Source organism: Condylura cristata, unplaced genomic scaffold (assembly GCF_000260355.1).
Source record: "Condylura cristata isolate star-nosed mole 26May11 unplaced genomic scaffold, ConCri1.0 scaffold00027, whole genome shotgun sequence".
In the NCBI taxonomy this organism is placed as follows: Eukaryota; Metazoa; Chordata; class Mammalia; order Eulipotyphla; family Talpidae; genus Condylura; species Condylura cristata.
In genome coordinates this window covers 25749498-25766113 of record NW_004567128.1, presented here as the reverse complement: position 1 = coordinate 25766113, position 16616 = coordinate 25749498, and the positions used below count along the sequence as shown (strand labels likewise).

Sequence of the window (16616 nt, the reverse complement as noted above, 5' to 3'; positions counted from 1 at the left end):
GCGGGGATTACAATCAATCGAGATGGGGGAAAAAATGTACACAATGATGTAAAAATAAACTTTTGTAATTAAAAAAAAAAAAAGAAATGATACCATAATAAAAGTTATAATTGATCATTAAAAAAAAAAATTCAGTAAGTTCCTTTTTGGTGAATTCGAATTGCAGCCTACTATGGTGTCATTCTTTACATCCTTCTTCAAAATCAAAATAATCATCAATGGAGATATTTAGAATATGGCGACCATAACACAGTCATAAATCCACAAAAATTTAGAGGTCTTTCTCACAGAAAATCTAATCCTTTCAAAAAGCTTTTACTATGCAGGTTTGTAGTACACTGATTTCATGAAAAGTCCCATGAGATCTGAAGTGACAGCACAGACAACTCAACAAACTCAATGAGAAATACAAGATTTCCATAGAAAATAAATTATTCCATCACCTCCCTGGCGGGGCAGTGGGGACAGAACTCATGCTGAAGCAGCTGCAGAAAATAAATTATTCCCCCCCAACAACATATTTCTTCAAAAATGTTTATACTCACAAAACCAGCAGTTCAAATGATTTGCAGAGAGTACTTTTTTATATGTAATTTAGACAGGAGATGAATCCTGCTGGTGGAGGTGGGTAGATTTCTAGTGAGACCCAAGCAAATAGTCAATGATTGGGTCACAGATGCAATACCATTAAATTGCTAATTCTGACCTCCCTGGTGGCCAGTAACTTCATTTTCATTAAGGAGCATTTTAGATGTACAAACGATGGTTGAAACCTTCATCCTTTCCTGATGACAGAGCACAAAACTTCGAAAAAAATCTGTTTTAATGATTACCATTTAGTTTTTTTAGTAGCATGAATTTGATCTTGAAACCCAACCTATATATTCCCCAGTTGATATTTGATAAAGATTTTCCACTAAATCTTCAGATTAGCTCTCGAAGTCTTAATATACTATCCAGTATTCTCAATGGTCTGATATTTAACAACCACCAGAAAATAACCCATTCCAGCCCAGCCCACCAATCCCCTCCCCTTGCCAAATGAAAACTGCACACGGGGGGAGGAGGGAAGAGGGTGTTATTTGGAGGAAAAGAAAAAAAGAAAAACAAATAAAACAACCTACCTTTAAACTAGACTCATAGTCTGTGTTCACTTTGAACATAAGCCCAAGTCGTAAATGAATTTCCTTGGCTCGACAAAAGCTGGGATCAACATAAAGCACCTCCTGAAATGCTTTAATTGCCCTGAAAGAATACAGACATAAGATATCTTAACTTATTAATACTTACATGAACTTTTTGACTGGTAGTACAGTAAAACCTGTTTTTCTGCAACACAATTTTAAAGGAAATGCCAGTTTTATTAAGATAATGTGAACGAACAGTTAAATAAAAAATTGGGATGGGGCACTTAGGTCTTACATATGATTGAATAGATAAAGTAGAAAAGGAAGATTATTTAGAACTATTTTTAATTATTCAAGCTTTTATGATCTAATAACATTATTAATGTTGAGTACCAAGTCTTACCGTATCTGGAATTTTATTGGGGAGAGAAATGTGGGACAGGTTTTTGTTTGAAGACAGGTTTTTTGTTTGTGGTATATTTATTTATACCACAAAAACAAGTGTTCCTTTTAAAAATTTTTGTTTCTGGTATTTTGGTTTATAATCCATCTGTACTTTATTTTTTATATGGTGTGAGACAGGTTTGGGTGGTTTTTGGGTTTTTTTTGTTTTGTTTTTTGCATTTCTCACCACAGTTCTACAATACCAATTTGTCATGAGTCAAAAATTCGTATTTATGCAGGTCTGCTTCTGGTTTCACTAATCTATGTCACTTTCCATTGATCCAATTTTACCCAAAATTCATATTTTATCCTTCATAAAAGGTAGTGGTTGCCAAGAGAACTAATGCAAGAGTGGGAAGAGGGATACTTTTCACTGAGTATATTTTTGTATCACTCAGTTTGATTATATTACTGTACTACCTCATGAAAAATGAATTATTAAAAATATAAAAAAGATACCTACTTTGAATTTTAAACATCATGACATCAGATATAGCATTATGCTAGGCATTATTTTTATATCTCTCTATATGATTTAAGTCTTATCCTAAATATAAATGAATATATTTTTTGCAAAGCATTTTAGCAACTATGCTCTGCCTCTACATATATTACAGGTTGCTACTTGGAATCTTGCATGATTCCAAAACAAAAGTCAATTATATAAGCAGTTAAAGACATCACAAAACAAAATATAGCAAATTAATATTACACCTGTCTTTAAAAGGTGGTATTTATGGGGGGGGGGGGCGCGACAAATAAATCTGCCATCAGATACCTTTACACCTAAATGCATTCTTCCTGAAAAGGAGCTTTGGTATCTATATGGTAGTGGCTTTTTAAAATGGATGGGGTATGTATGTGTTTTATTATCTGATATGTATAGGCAGGAGAGGGAAGTCAAAGGACAGGAAAGATGTGAGATAAATCACCATTCTCCTTCAAAGGCAGTTTCCTATTATCTCTCAATCAGAATTTAAGATATCTGCACACTGTTAAGAGGTATTCTTGTACATTTATCAAACCTTTCTGTAGCTTCAGTCTACATTCTCTTGGTCATATCTAGAGCTACTACTTTCTAAATGAGCAGAAATGTGGGGACAGGAAGGAAGACGAAGAATGTGTTAGTTGAGGGGAGAATAATACAGGCATTTAAGAGGAGGCATTAAAAAGGGTTAGGAAGAGAACAACTGCAGTAATAAATGAAGCTAAATAAACATTAAAGTGGGAAAGAGTGTGTAGGGGCTTTTGGAAGCTTCTGGTATTAAAGCTATTTTTTATTTCCTGACCTAGATAATGGCTATCAATGTTTGTAACAGCATGTTAAAAAAATATATGCATAAGCATTTCCTTTAAGTTTATTTTATATTTTATAATAATAAAAATTATGGGTCATGCTTCATAAAGTCCTAATTATTAACCTTACCTTATGCTATGGGTCAGAAAACTCTTTTTATCGAATGGGTGAGAACTAAGCAATGGCCACACATGCCAATAAAATACAAGGCAATCCTGAGTCAAAGGCATTAAAAAAAAAATGGCAATGCAAGACAGCAAAGGAAGACAGACAAAAGGGGGAAAAGAAAAGACTAAGGAAGGGTATGTGAGGAAATAAGGGAGAACACAGAGCAGAGCAATAACCCTATAAAGTCCTACTATGTCTCAGGTTCTGTTTTCAACTTTTCCTCTAAACCTACTATTAATAGATGTGTTTTACTCCATAGATGCCTTTAGCATGACATTTTATCCATTTAGTTCACAATGTGATTTAAAGTTTATTTAACACATTCTCAATATATGCTTACATACTACATAGTGTCATTTGACTTATAAGCAAAAATGCATATTCAACACATTAGCTTGAGCCACACTGTGTTTACTCTTTAAAGACTATTATTAAAAGTGCTCATGACCTGGTGTGAGCAATAAATATCTAATCATCAAGTTCTCCTTGTTTCAAAATTTCCTTCAAATTCCTTGCAGACTTTAGTATCTAAATTACTAGATTGCAGACATACACTCCCCTTTACTTCTCTTGGGTCGGCTCTGGCTTGCCTATGTGTCTTCAACATGTAGCTCCAGATTATCTACTAACCATGATACTATGTGAGTCAAATCTCTGTAGCATTTAAGGTCTGAACAGCAGCTATTCAATTTCATTTCCAGTTCTGCACTAACATTTCTCTTTCTCAGCTATGGGGTTTGTCTCAGACACTTTGTTAAACAAATGCTGGCCATCTCCAATTCACTGCTTCTCCCCACTATATTCTCCTTCCTGGAAAGCTGATAATCTTCTACTTCATCACCTAAATCCACTATTACCTTCAACACTCATCTCGAAACTCAATACCTACTATTTGTTGCTTAGTGTCAACTAGCAATAAGGTCCACTCTATAATTACTGTATTCTCTACCTCATGGTGTACTATCCTCCATTTTTCAAAGTACTCTACTCCTTAGGGTTTATATTTATTTATTATTATTCTTCTATTAATAGATTAAAATTTTTGTTTAACAGATGTTTACTAACGCCAACACTTTTATAGTTAGCTAACTTAGACTTCTTACTAAGGTAGGCAGTGTAAAGTGGAGAAGCAGCTCCACAATCTCTTTACCGATCAGTTCTCATCTAACACAAAACACATATCATTTTCATCTTCTTTTCTAAACATCTGCCCACCTTTCTCTCCTGTGAGCTTGTTCAATAATATATGGTACCCAGAGGGGAAAAAAAAGACGGGTGTGGGGTGGTGTGCATGCATGTGTGTAAGTTTGTATATGCCTCCTTAAAAACATGTTATTGGGAAAGGGAAAGTGTGTAGAGAAAACAGGTACCACTCACACCATTACATTCTAATTTTTGTCATCCTTTTACTGCATTCATATCTCAACAAAATGTTTGTAGTCAGAACATGATCTCTGCAGCACAAGTTAGACTAAAATATCAATACATATAAACTTTAACCTCAGAATTCTGACAGCAAATTTCAAAGATGAAAAATATCTATATGATTAACAGAGATTTATAAATTTCAAATTACCTACTAAAGAATAAAAAAGTGCATTACTGAGTATCACTGACATTTTCCCTTAAAATCTAAAAAAAAAAAATGCAGTTTTTAAATACCAAACTGTTTCTCATAGATTTAGCTTAAAACATTTTTTATACTTGTCAATGTTAACAACTGAAAAAGGACATAACAGAAAGTCAAAGCATCAATAGCATTACTAACAAAAACGTTTACAAGTAATATATTTTAGAACAATGGTCCTTTTTTTAATTAAAATTCCTAGAAAGTCCATTTTAAAAATGCCTCCTCTAGAACTTTACTAAGTTATGGGTAAAAAGAATATTCACTGAACATCCCCAGCATAGTTTCAGTACATTTGAAAACAAACATAACTACATAATTAATAAAGTTGAGTCTGAAAATTATAGTCTCTCCAAAGACATCTGCTATGTACTAAGTCCACAAATTTCATACTAATGTAAAAGGGAAAATATCAGTGGTAACGTATACACACACAACAGATAGGCACTTCCACACACACAAGTTAGGCAATTTGCAGGCTCTTTGTAAATGAGAAAACCAGATATGATGAAGCAATAAGGAGACAGATAAGATTTTTAAAGGTGGAGATGAAAGAAGGCAGACCAAACAACTACTATTAAGTATAAAGTTACAATATGTTTAAAAAAAACCGTTTAGGACATTTTCAGGGAAATGTGACTAACACAATGTATTTACAGGAGCAAGTAAGTCTGGAAAGATTATTTGAGGCTGAACCAAAGGGGACCTTAAATGTAAGGTTAAGTTGAAGTATCATTCACTGGGTTATTCCCAACTTATATCTGCTAATAAAATTTCCTATTGGTTCTTTTTTTCCTTTTATCCAGTCTTTTTTTTCGTCACTCCAGACCATTTGTTTCCCCCTCTACCCTATTCCAAGAGTTATGCTTTTATCTATGATTTCCATGAAGCTTAGTTAGTCCAAGTCCTTCCAAATTTTCTCTGGCAATGCTTGTGTCACTGGTAAATATAACTTTGCCAGAATTGTCTCAGTTATCTACTAGCATTTTTTCAAAAGAAAAGTATACACAGTAAACTCAACAAGGGATAATATGAAATGTGTTATTTTAATGGAAATATGCTAAAACTAAGAACATTAGGTTGTATTGAAATAGCTCAAAAATATACTAGGGTTTTGCCATACTCAAAGCTTCAAACCTCAGATCAATGATATCACAACTACATTAGGTTTAAGTTTGCACCCAAAGCAGTTTTATCCCCATAAAATATTTGCAATTGGTATAGTGTTATAAAAATGGATCCTAAAGAATCTTCTCTTGTCATGTGTTAATTGAACTCACCTCTTTCCCTAGTTACCATAAGTATTATTGAAGCCAACATAATAATGACTAACACATTTCCTTACCAGGCCTATCAATTAGATCTGGGCATTTTCCTTTCCAAATCCTCTTCCTCTAACACATTAGAGCTATATATCTCTTAGATTTGCTACCATAAAACCAATCTGATATAGATGAAGGGTAATACAGATTACAGAGTAGAGCAAAGATTTTTCAGGTGGATAGATTTATTAGACACAAAGCTACAAGTTGTAGCCATTTATTTTGTATGTACTTCAATTCCTCTCACCCACGGATACAGGTTCCTTAGTAAAGGAGAGGAAAGGCTGAGTTCCAGGTACTCCCACCAGTGGTACCATCATGAACAAGTGAAGGCATGCGTAAAAAAATGATTTTACAGATTGGCTCTATATAGTTACCTTTATTTTGTGCTTCTATGGCTTTCTTTTTCTTTCTGGACACCTATTTTTCAGTTTGGTTCCAGATTATTGAATGAGATATCAGCAAAACTGAACCATGGTAAGTCCAAGGAGGAAGTAACAGTGGTTCTATTACTTTCTGACATGGGTAAATTTAAAAAGAGGCAGCAACAGAAAATGGAAAAGTAACCAAATATGTGAACCTGATATACAAGAAAACCATAAAAATCAACCACACACACACACACACACACACACACACACACAAAAACACAATAAAAATCATAATATGGCAAGAAAACAAATAAGGTAGCAGGTAATAAAGGCTAATAAAATTATTCTGAAGACTTGACACCATCGCCAACCCCAACGCACATTGGTCACACACATTATCAATACTTAATCTAGTCAAATGCAAACAGACCTCATTAACAGTATCAAATTTTAAACTATTAATGTACCAAAGATATAGTATTCTAAGATTAATCCTAGACAGTATTTGAGCTGACCCCCCACACACACACACAAAGGCATGCCACCACACTCACTCTTATCTAGTAAAATTTTTTTCAACAAATACCAAAGAAACTGGTGCTTAATTAAAAGTTAAAAAAAAATAAAAATAAAAAACAAGATCCTATCAATTAAAATCTACCTACAAATAGAACAAATACAATTTTGGCCTAATAGTGTTCCTATTCATTCAGGCTATTCTCTCACCAAGCACTTACTCCAGTGCTTTCCAATTGTGTTACCAAAAAGAAATACCAAGGTAAGTAAAAGCAAAAGTTAGGGCACAGAGTTAATGAAAACACTTGACCAGCAAAAGAGAAACACAGACCCAGGATGGATTCAAACAGGCTTTAAGATATTTCATTTTAGGAAGCAGCTAGAAAGTTGAAACTTAAAATGTGAGAAAATGTGATGACGAGGACAGGGTCAAAATAACAGAGGGGACCTATTGATTCAGACATTACATCCTTCTTATATCATTCAGTTTCATGTATTATATCAACTAAAGGTTATAAAAAGCATATGCAAATAGGAAATCAAAAATCGTAATTTTCCACAGCAACAAGCCCACTTACTTACTTGACATTGTCATGGTCACATACTTACAAAAGCACTCCAATGGCTTCAACTGACTACTGATTTTATGTTTATGTTTTCAATGCACAGGGCAGTCATGAGTTATCACAGATAGTTGAAAACTGGCTGTTGTAAGGTATACATGTTTATCCCTACACTTTAGAGTTCTTTGCCTTGAATTTCACCCTAAATTATTTCTGGCTGGCCATAAAGATCTTACTAATGTGCCCAGAAGAAAAACTACAAATAGTAATTAAAAGATAACCACCTGGCAATCTTATAACTTTGGGATGGAGCATAAAAGAAAAATTATTAAATTGGAGAATCTGAGCTCAAGCTTGCTTCTATCACTAATTAAACAATTTCAAAATACTGAGATATATATACACCCACACCCACCACCCCTTGTTTTCTTCATATACAAAATTAAGTTAAAAACTAATGTGTTTCACATGCCTTTTGCAGCAACTTGGATGGAGCTGGAAAAGATCATGCTTAGTGAGATAAGCCAGAAAGAGAAAGAAAAATACTGGATGGTTTCGCTCATAGCAGGAGTATAATGGACCAGGCGAGAAAATAATAAGAATAATAACAGCCATATACCAGAGACATTTTATGGGGGTGGAGTGGGGAATGGGATCAAAAAGGGGGGGGGGGGGGTAGTGCACGGGACTATGGTGATGGGAAACCCGTGGGGATTACAATTGAGATGAATATATATATATATGTACAAAATAATGTAAAATTTTTTTTAAAAAGGCAGAAAAAAAACTAATGTGTTTCTAAGACCACTTCTAGTTCTAAAATTTAGAAGTGTAAATTCTATGGATAGGATTTTCAAGAAATTAAGAGATTAATAGATAAGAACTATAAAGCTTCTTTATGAAGATCAAGTATAACTTCATAGTTTCCAAAGAAAATGATTGATCTGAATATTTTCAATACTCTGTGTCTAAACACATCTGTTCTCTAACAATGCAGTACTTTCACACATGATCAAAAAACAAGACTAAAAGCAAAGAGAAACAAATAGCATATAGGAAGTCATTCGTGTCTAAAGTCTCATCAGAGAAACCATGATATCAGTGCCAATGCATATTTAAAATATTCAGGATGTTTAACAGATATATGACAGCACTGTAACCTTTGATGAAAACCTATCTTTGGAATGTCATGGCACTTGCACAGCTTAAAAGTAAGGTAAAAACTGACAATCAGAAATACTTCAAATAAAAAATATCTACCATAGGGCTTTACAGTTTACAAAATATAGACTATCTGATTTGACCATCAAAACTGTAAAGCAGAACAGGGAAGTGATTGACTTGCAATATTGTTACACACACACACACACACACACACACACACAAATAAGGAAGCATATGTACAGAGCTTATTTATCTCGAGGTCAATCTAAGCAGACTATCAATCTTCCAACTCAAATTCTATGGCTCTTTACATTGGGGCACACTATTGCCTGGTAAGTAAACAAAGAGAAAGAAACACAGCGGGATAAAGGCAGTAACAACAGGGCCCTACACTTTCAGTTTATAAAACTTTATTATCATATGTAAAATGTCTGACTCTGAAGGTGGTAACATTTTTCCTATTTTATAGAAAAGAGAACTGAGAGTTTATAATCTGGTGCCTACTTACTGGAAATTAATACCACACCTACACATGTGTGTTGGGGGAAGGAGGAAGTGGGATGTGGTGAACCCTGTCTAGAAGTCTGGACAGATTTTTTTTTTTTAATCCTGATCATCATTGATGTATTACCCACTGATCCTAAAATGTGACTTATTTACCAGTTCAAATAACTTGGGGTACACCACAGGTTGGTAAGGGAGAAATTCCAAATGCTGTCTAATTCAAGCCTTCTTTAATCACATTTTTATAATTCTTTTAGGATAACATACAACTACAATCTAAAGTGGTCCAGTATCTCTGAAGAAAAATCTAATTTCAAGAGTTTATTGAAAAATAAAGGCTTATTGACATTAAAATACTTTATATTTAGAAAATACACACACAAAACACCACATAAACACAACCATTTGCTGAAAATAGGTGGAATTAGTTTATGTTAACTTACCACTGAAATGCATTATAATGGAAGTAGACCAAACCAAGACCATATAAAAAGGCAGCATTCTGTAAAGAAAGGAGAAAACAGACATTTAGGAAAAACAAGTATACCTAATACATGTGGCATTATAAATAGAAAATATGGTGCCCAAGTTATCTTAGTTAAAACTCTATTCTGCATTACAATGTATTTCTATTTGTAAAAGACGAAATAACAGTAATGAGTCAGCAGGTGGTACTGGTACACATTCCAACCAACTTGGGCAGATATTATAACTTCTTTTTTAATCAAGCCTGTCCTGAAATTTAAAAAAAAAAAAAAAATTACCAGAAGAATTTTATGGCAGATAGAAATGAAAACCTACTATTACATAGTAAGAAAAGAGAAAGAAAATTCTTGGACTATGCTATCCCTCCCCTCTCAGTTACACTTGTAGTTTTCCCCTTTTTCTTCAATTAGATTTAATTCTGTGTAGTGTTGCCAAGAATATAGTCAGAAATCACAGGAAATGCACAATAGAAACCTAGAACTATTTTCAGTAATTAAAAAAAAAAAAACCACACACTAAAACAATACTTTGTTATATGCAGTTTGGGCTTTAAACATCACTGATTCCCTTTGCAGTACAAAACATACAGGTGGTTATTCAGACTATCTTTGACTTCTGGCCCTCAAAGAGCAACTAGCTGGCTACTCCCTTTTATCCAAGTAGGCAACCTACTAGGTACTGTATCAATGAGTAAACAGGTTTTAGTAAATCTTCCCATGTAAGAAAGTAAAATCTTTCACACTGATCATTATAAACAAATCTATATTCTAAAACTTGAAAATGTTTACTCTTGATTTAAAAAAGGTTTTTCATAACAGACAAATCAAAAAGTTGTGAGATATAATGTATGTATGTATGTATACACACAGCATGGAATACTATTTAGCTATCAAAAAAGAACCTCGTGCCATTTACAGGAATACCGATGGAGCTAGAAAGGGATTATGCTAGCAAAATAAATCAGATCAAAAACATAACTATCAGATAGTTACACTTATATGTGCAATAAAGAGAAAATGAACAAAAAGTCAAGGAAAAGACAAAACTTACAAGCTGGCCATAGATCTGAAGCACACATACAGCAAGGGAATGAGAGTGAGGGGTCACAACCAGGGAGGGAAGAGCACAAGGGACTATGGTGATGGTTCACAAGTGATATGGTGATTAAGATAGCTACAAGGACTACACCTGACGGGAGAAATCAATTACTGTACAAAAATGAACAATGTAAGAAAATAAATGATCCCTTCCAACTCCATTCATGTTGCTGCAGAAGACATGAGTTTGACCCTTTTTGATTGCCGAGTAATATTCCATTGTGTTTATGTACCACATCTTTTTAATCTAGTCTTCTATTTTTAGGCATTTGGATTCATTCCTCATCTTTCCTATTTTAAAGAAAGCAGCAATAAACATGGGGGGGGGTGCGGGTGTCCTTTTGAATCAATGTTTTTGAGTCCTTTGGGTATATACCTGGGAGTGGGACTGCTAGGTCATATGGAAGTTCTATTTTCAGGCAGGGCCAATATTCAAAAGCTGCACAAGCCAAATTGGTTAAAATATACACTCCCAGCTCCCCCAAAAGTACACAATCCAGGTGTGTGTAGGAGAAAGGGAAAAACCAAGGACATTCAGAGTATTAGAGTCATGAAATATTCTATCCAGAAAGTTAATATTTGAAAGACACTTGTCTTCTTAGGAGAGATGGAGGAGAGAGAGAGGACATGGATGAATAAAAACAAACATATTTTACTAATATAGTTAACTATCTAGAGAAGGTGGTGTGGGGCACAGCAGAAATAAAAATTTATTGTGAGACATTTCTGGTTTCAGGACACACTCTGATTCTGCTAAGTCCTTACTTTGTTCATAGTTGTTGAGCAGCCCCCACTTTAGAAAATCTTATCACAATCTATATAAATTCTATTATTTAAGATCCATTGTAAGGGGTCCTCCCTGGTGATGCAAATGGTTAAAATGTAGCAACATGAAGCTTGCTGCAGCTGCTTCAACGTGAGTTCAATCCCCAGCCAGGGAGGTGACCCACATGGTGTGGCAGACCTTTCCTGACCCACCCACTGCTCTCCTTAGCAATGTACTTTCATTGATCTGCCTGTTCTGCTCCTTGTTCTGCCTCTGGTGAATCCTCTCACCACTCCTGCACCTTTGGCCTGTACCCCAGTTCTATATGCATAAATAAATAAGTCTTTTGAAAAAAGAACCATTTTAAATACTACCTTCCCCATAAAGCTCCACAGTTCCCCCCACTTTAATGCAGAAGTAATCTTCCCAACCTCTAAATTTCGCCTTAGGGCAGACTCTACCTTTGAGGACATTATGCAATAGCAAAAAGCTAGTTTTAGCCAAAATGTTAATAACATCTTTCTTTAAAAAGTCCTAATGGGCCCTCCCTGGTGGTGCAGCGGGTTAAAGCGCAGTGGGTTAAAGCGCAGCACTGAGAAGCTTAAGCCACTTCCTCATGAGTTCGATCCCTGCCTGACCTGCAGGTGACCACATGGCGCAGCAGACCTCTCCTGACCCGCCCGCTGCTCCCCTCAGCAGTGTACTTTGTCGATCTGCCTGTTCTGTGCCCCACTCTGTCTCTGGTGAGTCCTCTCACCCACCGCATCTCTGGCCTGTACCCCAGTTCTGTTTGAATAAATAAATCTAAAAAAAAAAAAAAAAAAAGTCCTAATGACCCTAAGAGGTGATAGAGGGCTTCATTTATTGAAGGAAGAAACAAGGATCAGAGTGTGAAGCAACTTGCCAGAGACAGATATTAAGTAACACATTTAGGCACTGAGTCTAGATCCACCACCAGAGTTCACTCTTAACCTATTTTTCACTTGTGTTGTGACTAAACTCCATCAGTCAAAAATGGCACAAAGGCATTTATGTCACCTTTCCACATAGCAGATGCCCACTCAAAGTTTTCTAAATTCAATCACCAAGTTCAGTAATGAGCTCAGTACCCTGGGACACAGAATTGGTATGAGGCACGGTCCCTATTAAGAATGTAAAAATTTGGAGGAGGAATTTTTGAGTCTTATCCCTCTCCATAACAAAATATTCAGTGAAAACTTATTATGAATACAGAAGAGTTATAAGTCTGGGAAGACAGTAGTAAACAAAACATAAAAATTCCTATCTTCAATGAATTTACAATCCAATAACATTAAGATTATAAAGTTAAGTACACAATAATTTATTTCAAGATTGAAGTATTTAATACTTAATGAAGTCCAATAAGTATTGGGGGAAAATAATACTTGAGTGCTCTATCTGAAGGATAACTGAAGATGGAAGAAAAATCATGTTGTGTCTGCCATGGTTCTAACGCCACACATTTTGGGAAATAGTGACCTGGGGAGTGTGTGTGCCTTGAAGTAAATTTATTACTGCCTCCACTGTACAATCCCACCAAAAATGAGCTTCCATATGATATAGTCTTTCTTCAACCTATTGTGATGGGTCATAGGAACTGCTTTTTGAAAAATGTGCTCATAAAATATACTTATTTCAGTCCAAGTCCTTATAAGAAGTTAGAGCACCTATATAAGGAGTCAGAGAATAGCAGCAGATGAGCCAAATGCACTCAGTCACCTATTCATGTAAACAAAGTTTAACTGGAACATAACTATACCCACTCATTTATTGTGTGTTCTCTATGGCTACCTCCAGATGCAACAGCAGAGGTAATAATAAATACTATCTAGCTCTGCCCCTTTAACAATGAAGTTTGCCAACTTCTGACCTAAACTTATCATTGATGATCATCATAATTGCAAATTAAGAAAATATAACTTGATGGGATTACTACTACTGAAGGCTCTTACACTGTTTCAACAGTAAAGTTATTGTCAAGGACGTTGTTTTATTAAATCAGTAGTTCACCAATAGTAGAATCCAATGTATTTTCAATGATCCTCAACAAAGCTCTTGGAGAAAATCCTGAATATCCTAAGTTCCATAATCAGAGTTCCAGGCTATACAAACCCAGATTGAGAGGGAAGTACTTCAGGTCTCCAGAATTCAGACACTGCAAACATTACATTTTTCAGCTGTTTTCACACTTCTCTCAGTTTCCCCAGATGATTTAAAAGTGAAAGAAAAAATGTTGAGGATTCTGTTGTCACTTCCATGAACTATATAAAGTTGAATGGAAAACACAATAAACTATATAAAACAATGAGCTTTAGAATAGTAACAGAGATGAAGTAAAAAGTTGGCACCCTCACATAAAGACCCTTCCCCCTGCCATATTTTCTTAACTATGAAACCCCATGGAAAGCACTACTGCCTGACCAATCCTCTTCTTTCCTGACTACTTTTAATGAGAAAAATAAAATGGTAATGTGGCCCCAGTTCTAACAAATAGACAAATAGATTTCTACCATGGGGCTCCCAGGAAAGCTTTCACTTTCCTTGGGTAAATGTTTCGTTTACTTTTCTTACCCCTTCTGTTAGTATGTTATGGTCGTTAAGAGTGGTGAAAGTATTAATAGCCTCTCTCAAAGTGGTATGAAAATCACTTTAAACTGAAAAACATCTAAACAATCACCAATCAGAGAAACAAACATTGAGCCTGAAGCAGAGCATCCTGCAAATACAGCTGCCCATGATCCCCATTCAAACGAATTTACCAATTAGGAAAATACTGACTCTCAGTATAACAAGAAGTGTGGCTTCAGCTATCAGCATTAAAATGTACAACAGGCCGTCCCTGGTGGCACAGGGGGTTAAAGCACAGCACTAAGAATAAAAAGCTACTTCCATATGAGTTCGATCCCCACCTGCCCTAGAGGTGATCCACATGGCGAAGAAGACCTCTCCTGACCCAACTGCTCCCCTCAGTAGTGTACTTCACAGATATGCCTGTTCTGCTTGCCATTCTGCCTCTGGTGAATTCTCTCACCACCCCTGCACCTCTGGTATGTACCCCAGTTCTGTATGCACAAATAAATAAATCTTTAAAAAAAAAATGTACAACAGAACCTTCCCTACCACTTTCCCACTGAAGTCCTAAACCCCATGTTTTCTTATTATTTCCAGGTACTGAGAATTATACATTATTAAGTAACTGCAGCAAGCACCTGTGAAAAAAAATGTCTTTCTCCTGTTAATGTGTCTTCTGTTTAATTCATAGGCCTCCAATCACTGGACACAAGTTGCAAGTTGATCAAGTTATTTCTTCTCAACAGTGACAAGTACCAACCATTTGTAAAAGCTAGACTGGGTAGGCAATTCAGCACTAGGCATGGCTATATCATGATTTTTAAATAAGACAAGATTTAAATACAGCAGCAGAATGCCAGTATGCTTAAGATCAAAACAATAAGCCACAGTCACTGCCGCCCACCCTAACCCATCCAAACCATTGTGGGTAGAGCTATTTTCTACTTATTTACCATGGTTTGGATTTATGAATGATATTTAGACTAACTACCCCACAAACAAGCAGCAATAATAAGGCAGCTTTTACCAGAGAAAGAGAGGGTAATATTAACAAGAGAGTATTAGTAAAATACTCAAACTTTTAAAATCTTTATTAGCTAAGATGAAAGCCAAAGATAGCTAAACAGGTTCCAAATAATGAGACTATCAAAATACAGGTATAATGTTACCAATTGTGGGTTCAACAGCAATTTAACTGTAGCATTATCAAATATCACATATTCCTGTAATCATCTTTGAGGCCAATCATACTTTTATGCAGGTATAGCATTACTAACATCAAGCCAAACTATTTTTAAAATATCAAATTTCTATATCTTATTGTTTTCTAACAGTAAATATCCAGTGATATTCAGTGGGGGTGAGAGGGACATTCTGTTAATCCTATCAAGGATCCAAACAAAATAAAAGGGGGTGGGAGTGGGATGATATCCAAGAGTGGATTTCTAAGTGCCTTCTGATTACTTTCACCTGCTGCATATACAAATATCTAAAACTCCATGAATCTTACAAGGACCAAGTTAAGACTAAGTCCTACATTTTTCCCCCTTTCACCTTCAAACCAATAAAATACATCCGTCCTATTTTCAGGGCTTATTTTACAATCTAAACATCTGTCTTTTCTTCATTCCTATAATGTTCAAAGTAATTTTTGACCTTGAATTTATCAGGCCTGTTTCAACAGTTCCATAACTTTTTTCTCAAATTCTAGCCTCTCCTCCATTTCCACCCTTCCAGTCTACCCTCCATCACTAGTAGCAAGATTTTAACAATTCAAGCATGATACTTTGTATTTTTGAACTCCTTTGAAGAGGAGCCTGATTTACGGGGATCGGGATCTTCATTTCATGACTTTCCTTCTAATTTTCCTAATCTCACAGCCACCACCTTAAGACAAACAACACAGAGACCTGTGAAATAAAATACACTCTTCCACATTTCTGTGAGTTTTAAAAATGTTTCCTTACTCTGCTAGAAAAAGCAATGCCAACTTTTCTTCAACTCACTTGTCAATCTAACAAATTCCTTTCAAAGCTTTAACACATCCTTTACTTCCTTTCTTTGAAAAGTATTATTTGATATTTCCTCAAGCCCAAATAGAGTTAAGTTTTCTGCTACTTGTGTATGGATACACTGTTTATCTCTTTCATTGAAATATTAGTTTGTAAATGGCAGAGATATAATCCAAGTCTCCTTTGATCCCTATTGCAAGGTTAACTGGCATATATGATAGTTAGGAAAGGTTTATTGCTTTAAAAAAAGAAAACTATCTCTAACAGCTTTAAATAAACTGTCATGCACTTTTCATTAAAGAATATAATACTTTGGGCCCTCTCTGGTGGCACAAAGGGTTAAAGCACAGCACTATGAAGCTAGCCTAGGCACTTCAGCAGAGATTGCATCCCCAACCCCAGAGGTGACTCACATGGCATGGCAGGCCTCTCCTGACACGCCTGCTGCTCCCCTCAGCAGTGTATTTCGTTGATCTAACTGTTCTGCTCCCCACTCTGTCTCTGATGAATCCTCTCACTGTCCCTGTATACCTCTGGCTTGTACCCAAGTTCTGTATACA

General features: G+C 35.5%; 1 protein-coding gene across 3 annotated transcripts in view; it reads right to left on the bottom strand.

Annotated features, from left to right (window-relative positions):
- KDM6A (lysine (K)-specific demethylase 6A) overlaps positions 1 to 16616 on the bottom strand; it is a 185056-nt gene that overhangs the window by 90005 nt on the left and 78435 nt on the right. For all 3 annotated transcript variants that reach the window (XM_004689966.2, XM_004689969.2, XM_004689968.2), the window contains exons 5-6: positions 9547 to 9605; positions 1125 to 1245 (exon numbers count right to left, since the gene is read on the bottom strand). In XM_004689966.2, coding sequence (XP_004690023.1) covers positions 1125 to 1245; positions 9547 to 9605 — 180 coding nt within the window. The remainder of the gene's footprint in view (positions 1 to 1124; positions 1246 to 9546; positions 9606 to 16616) is intronic.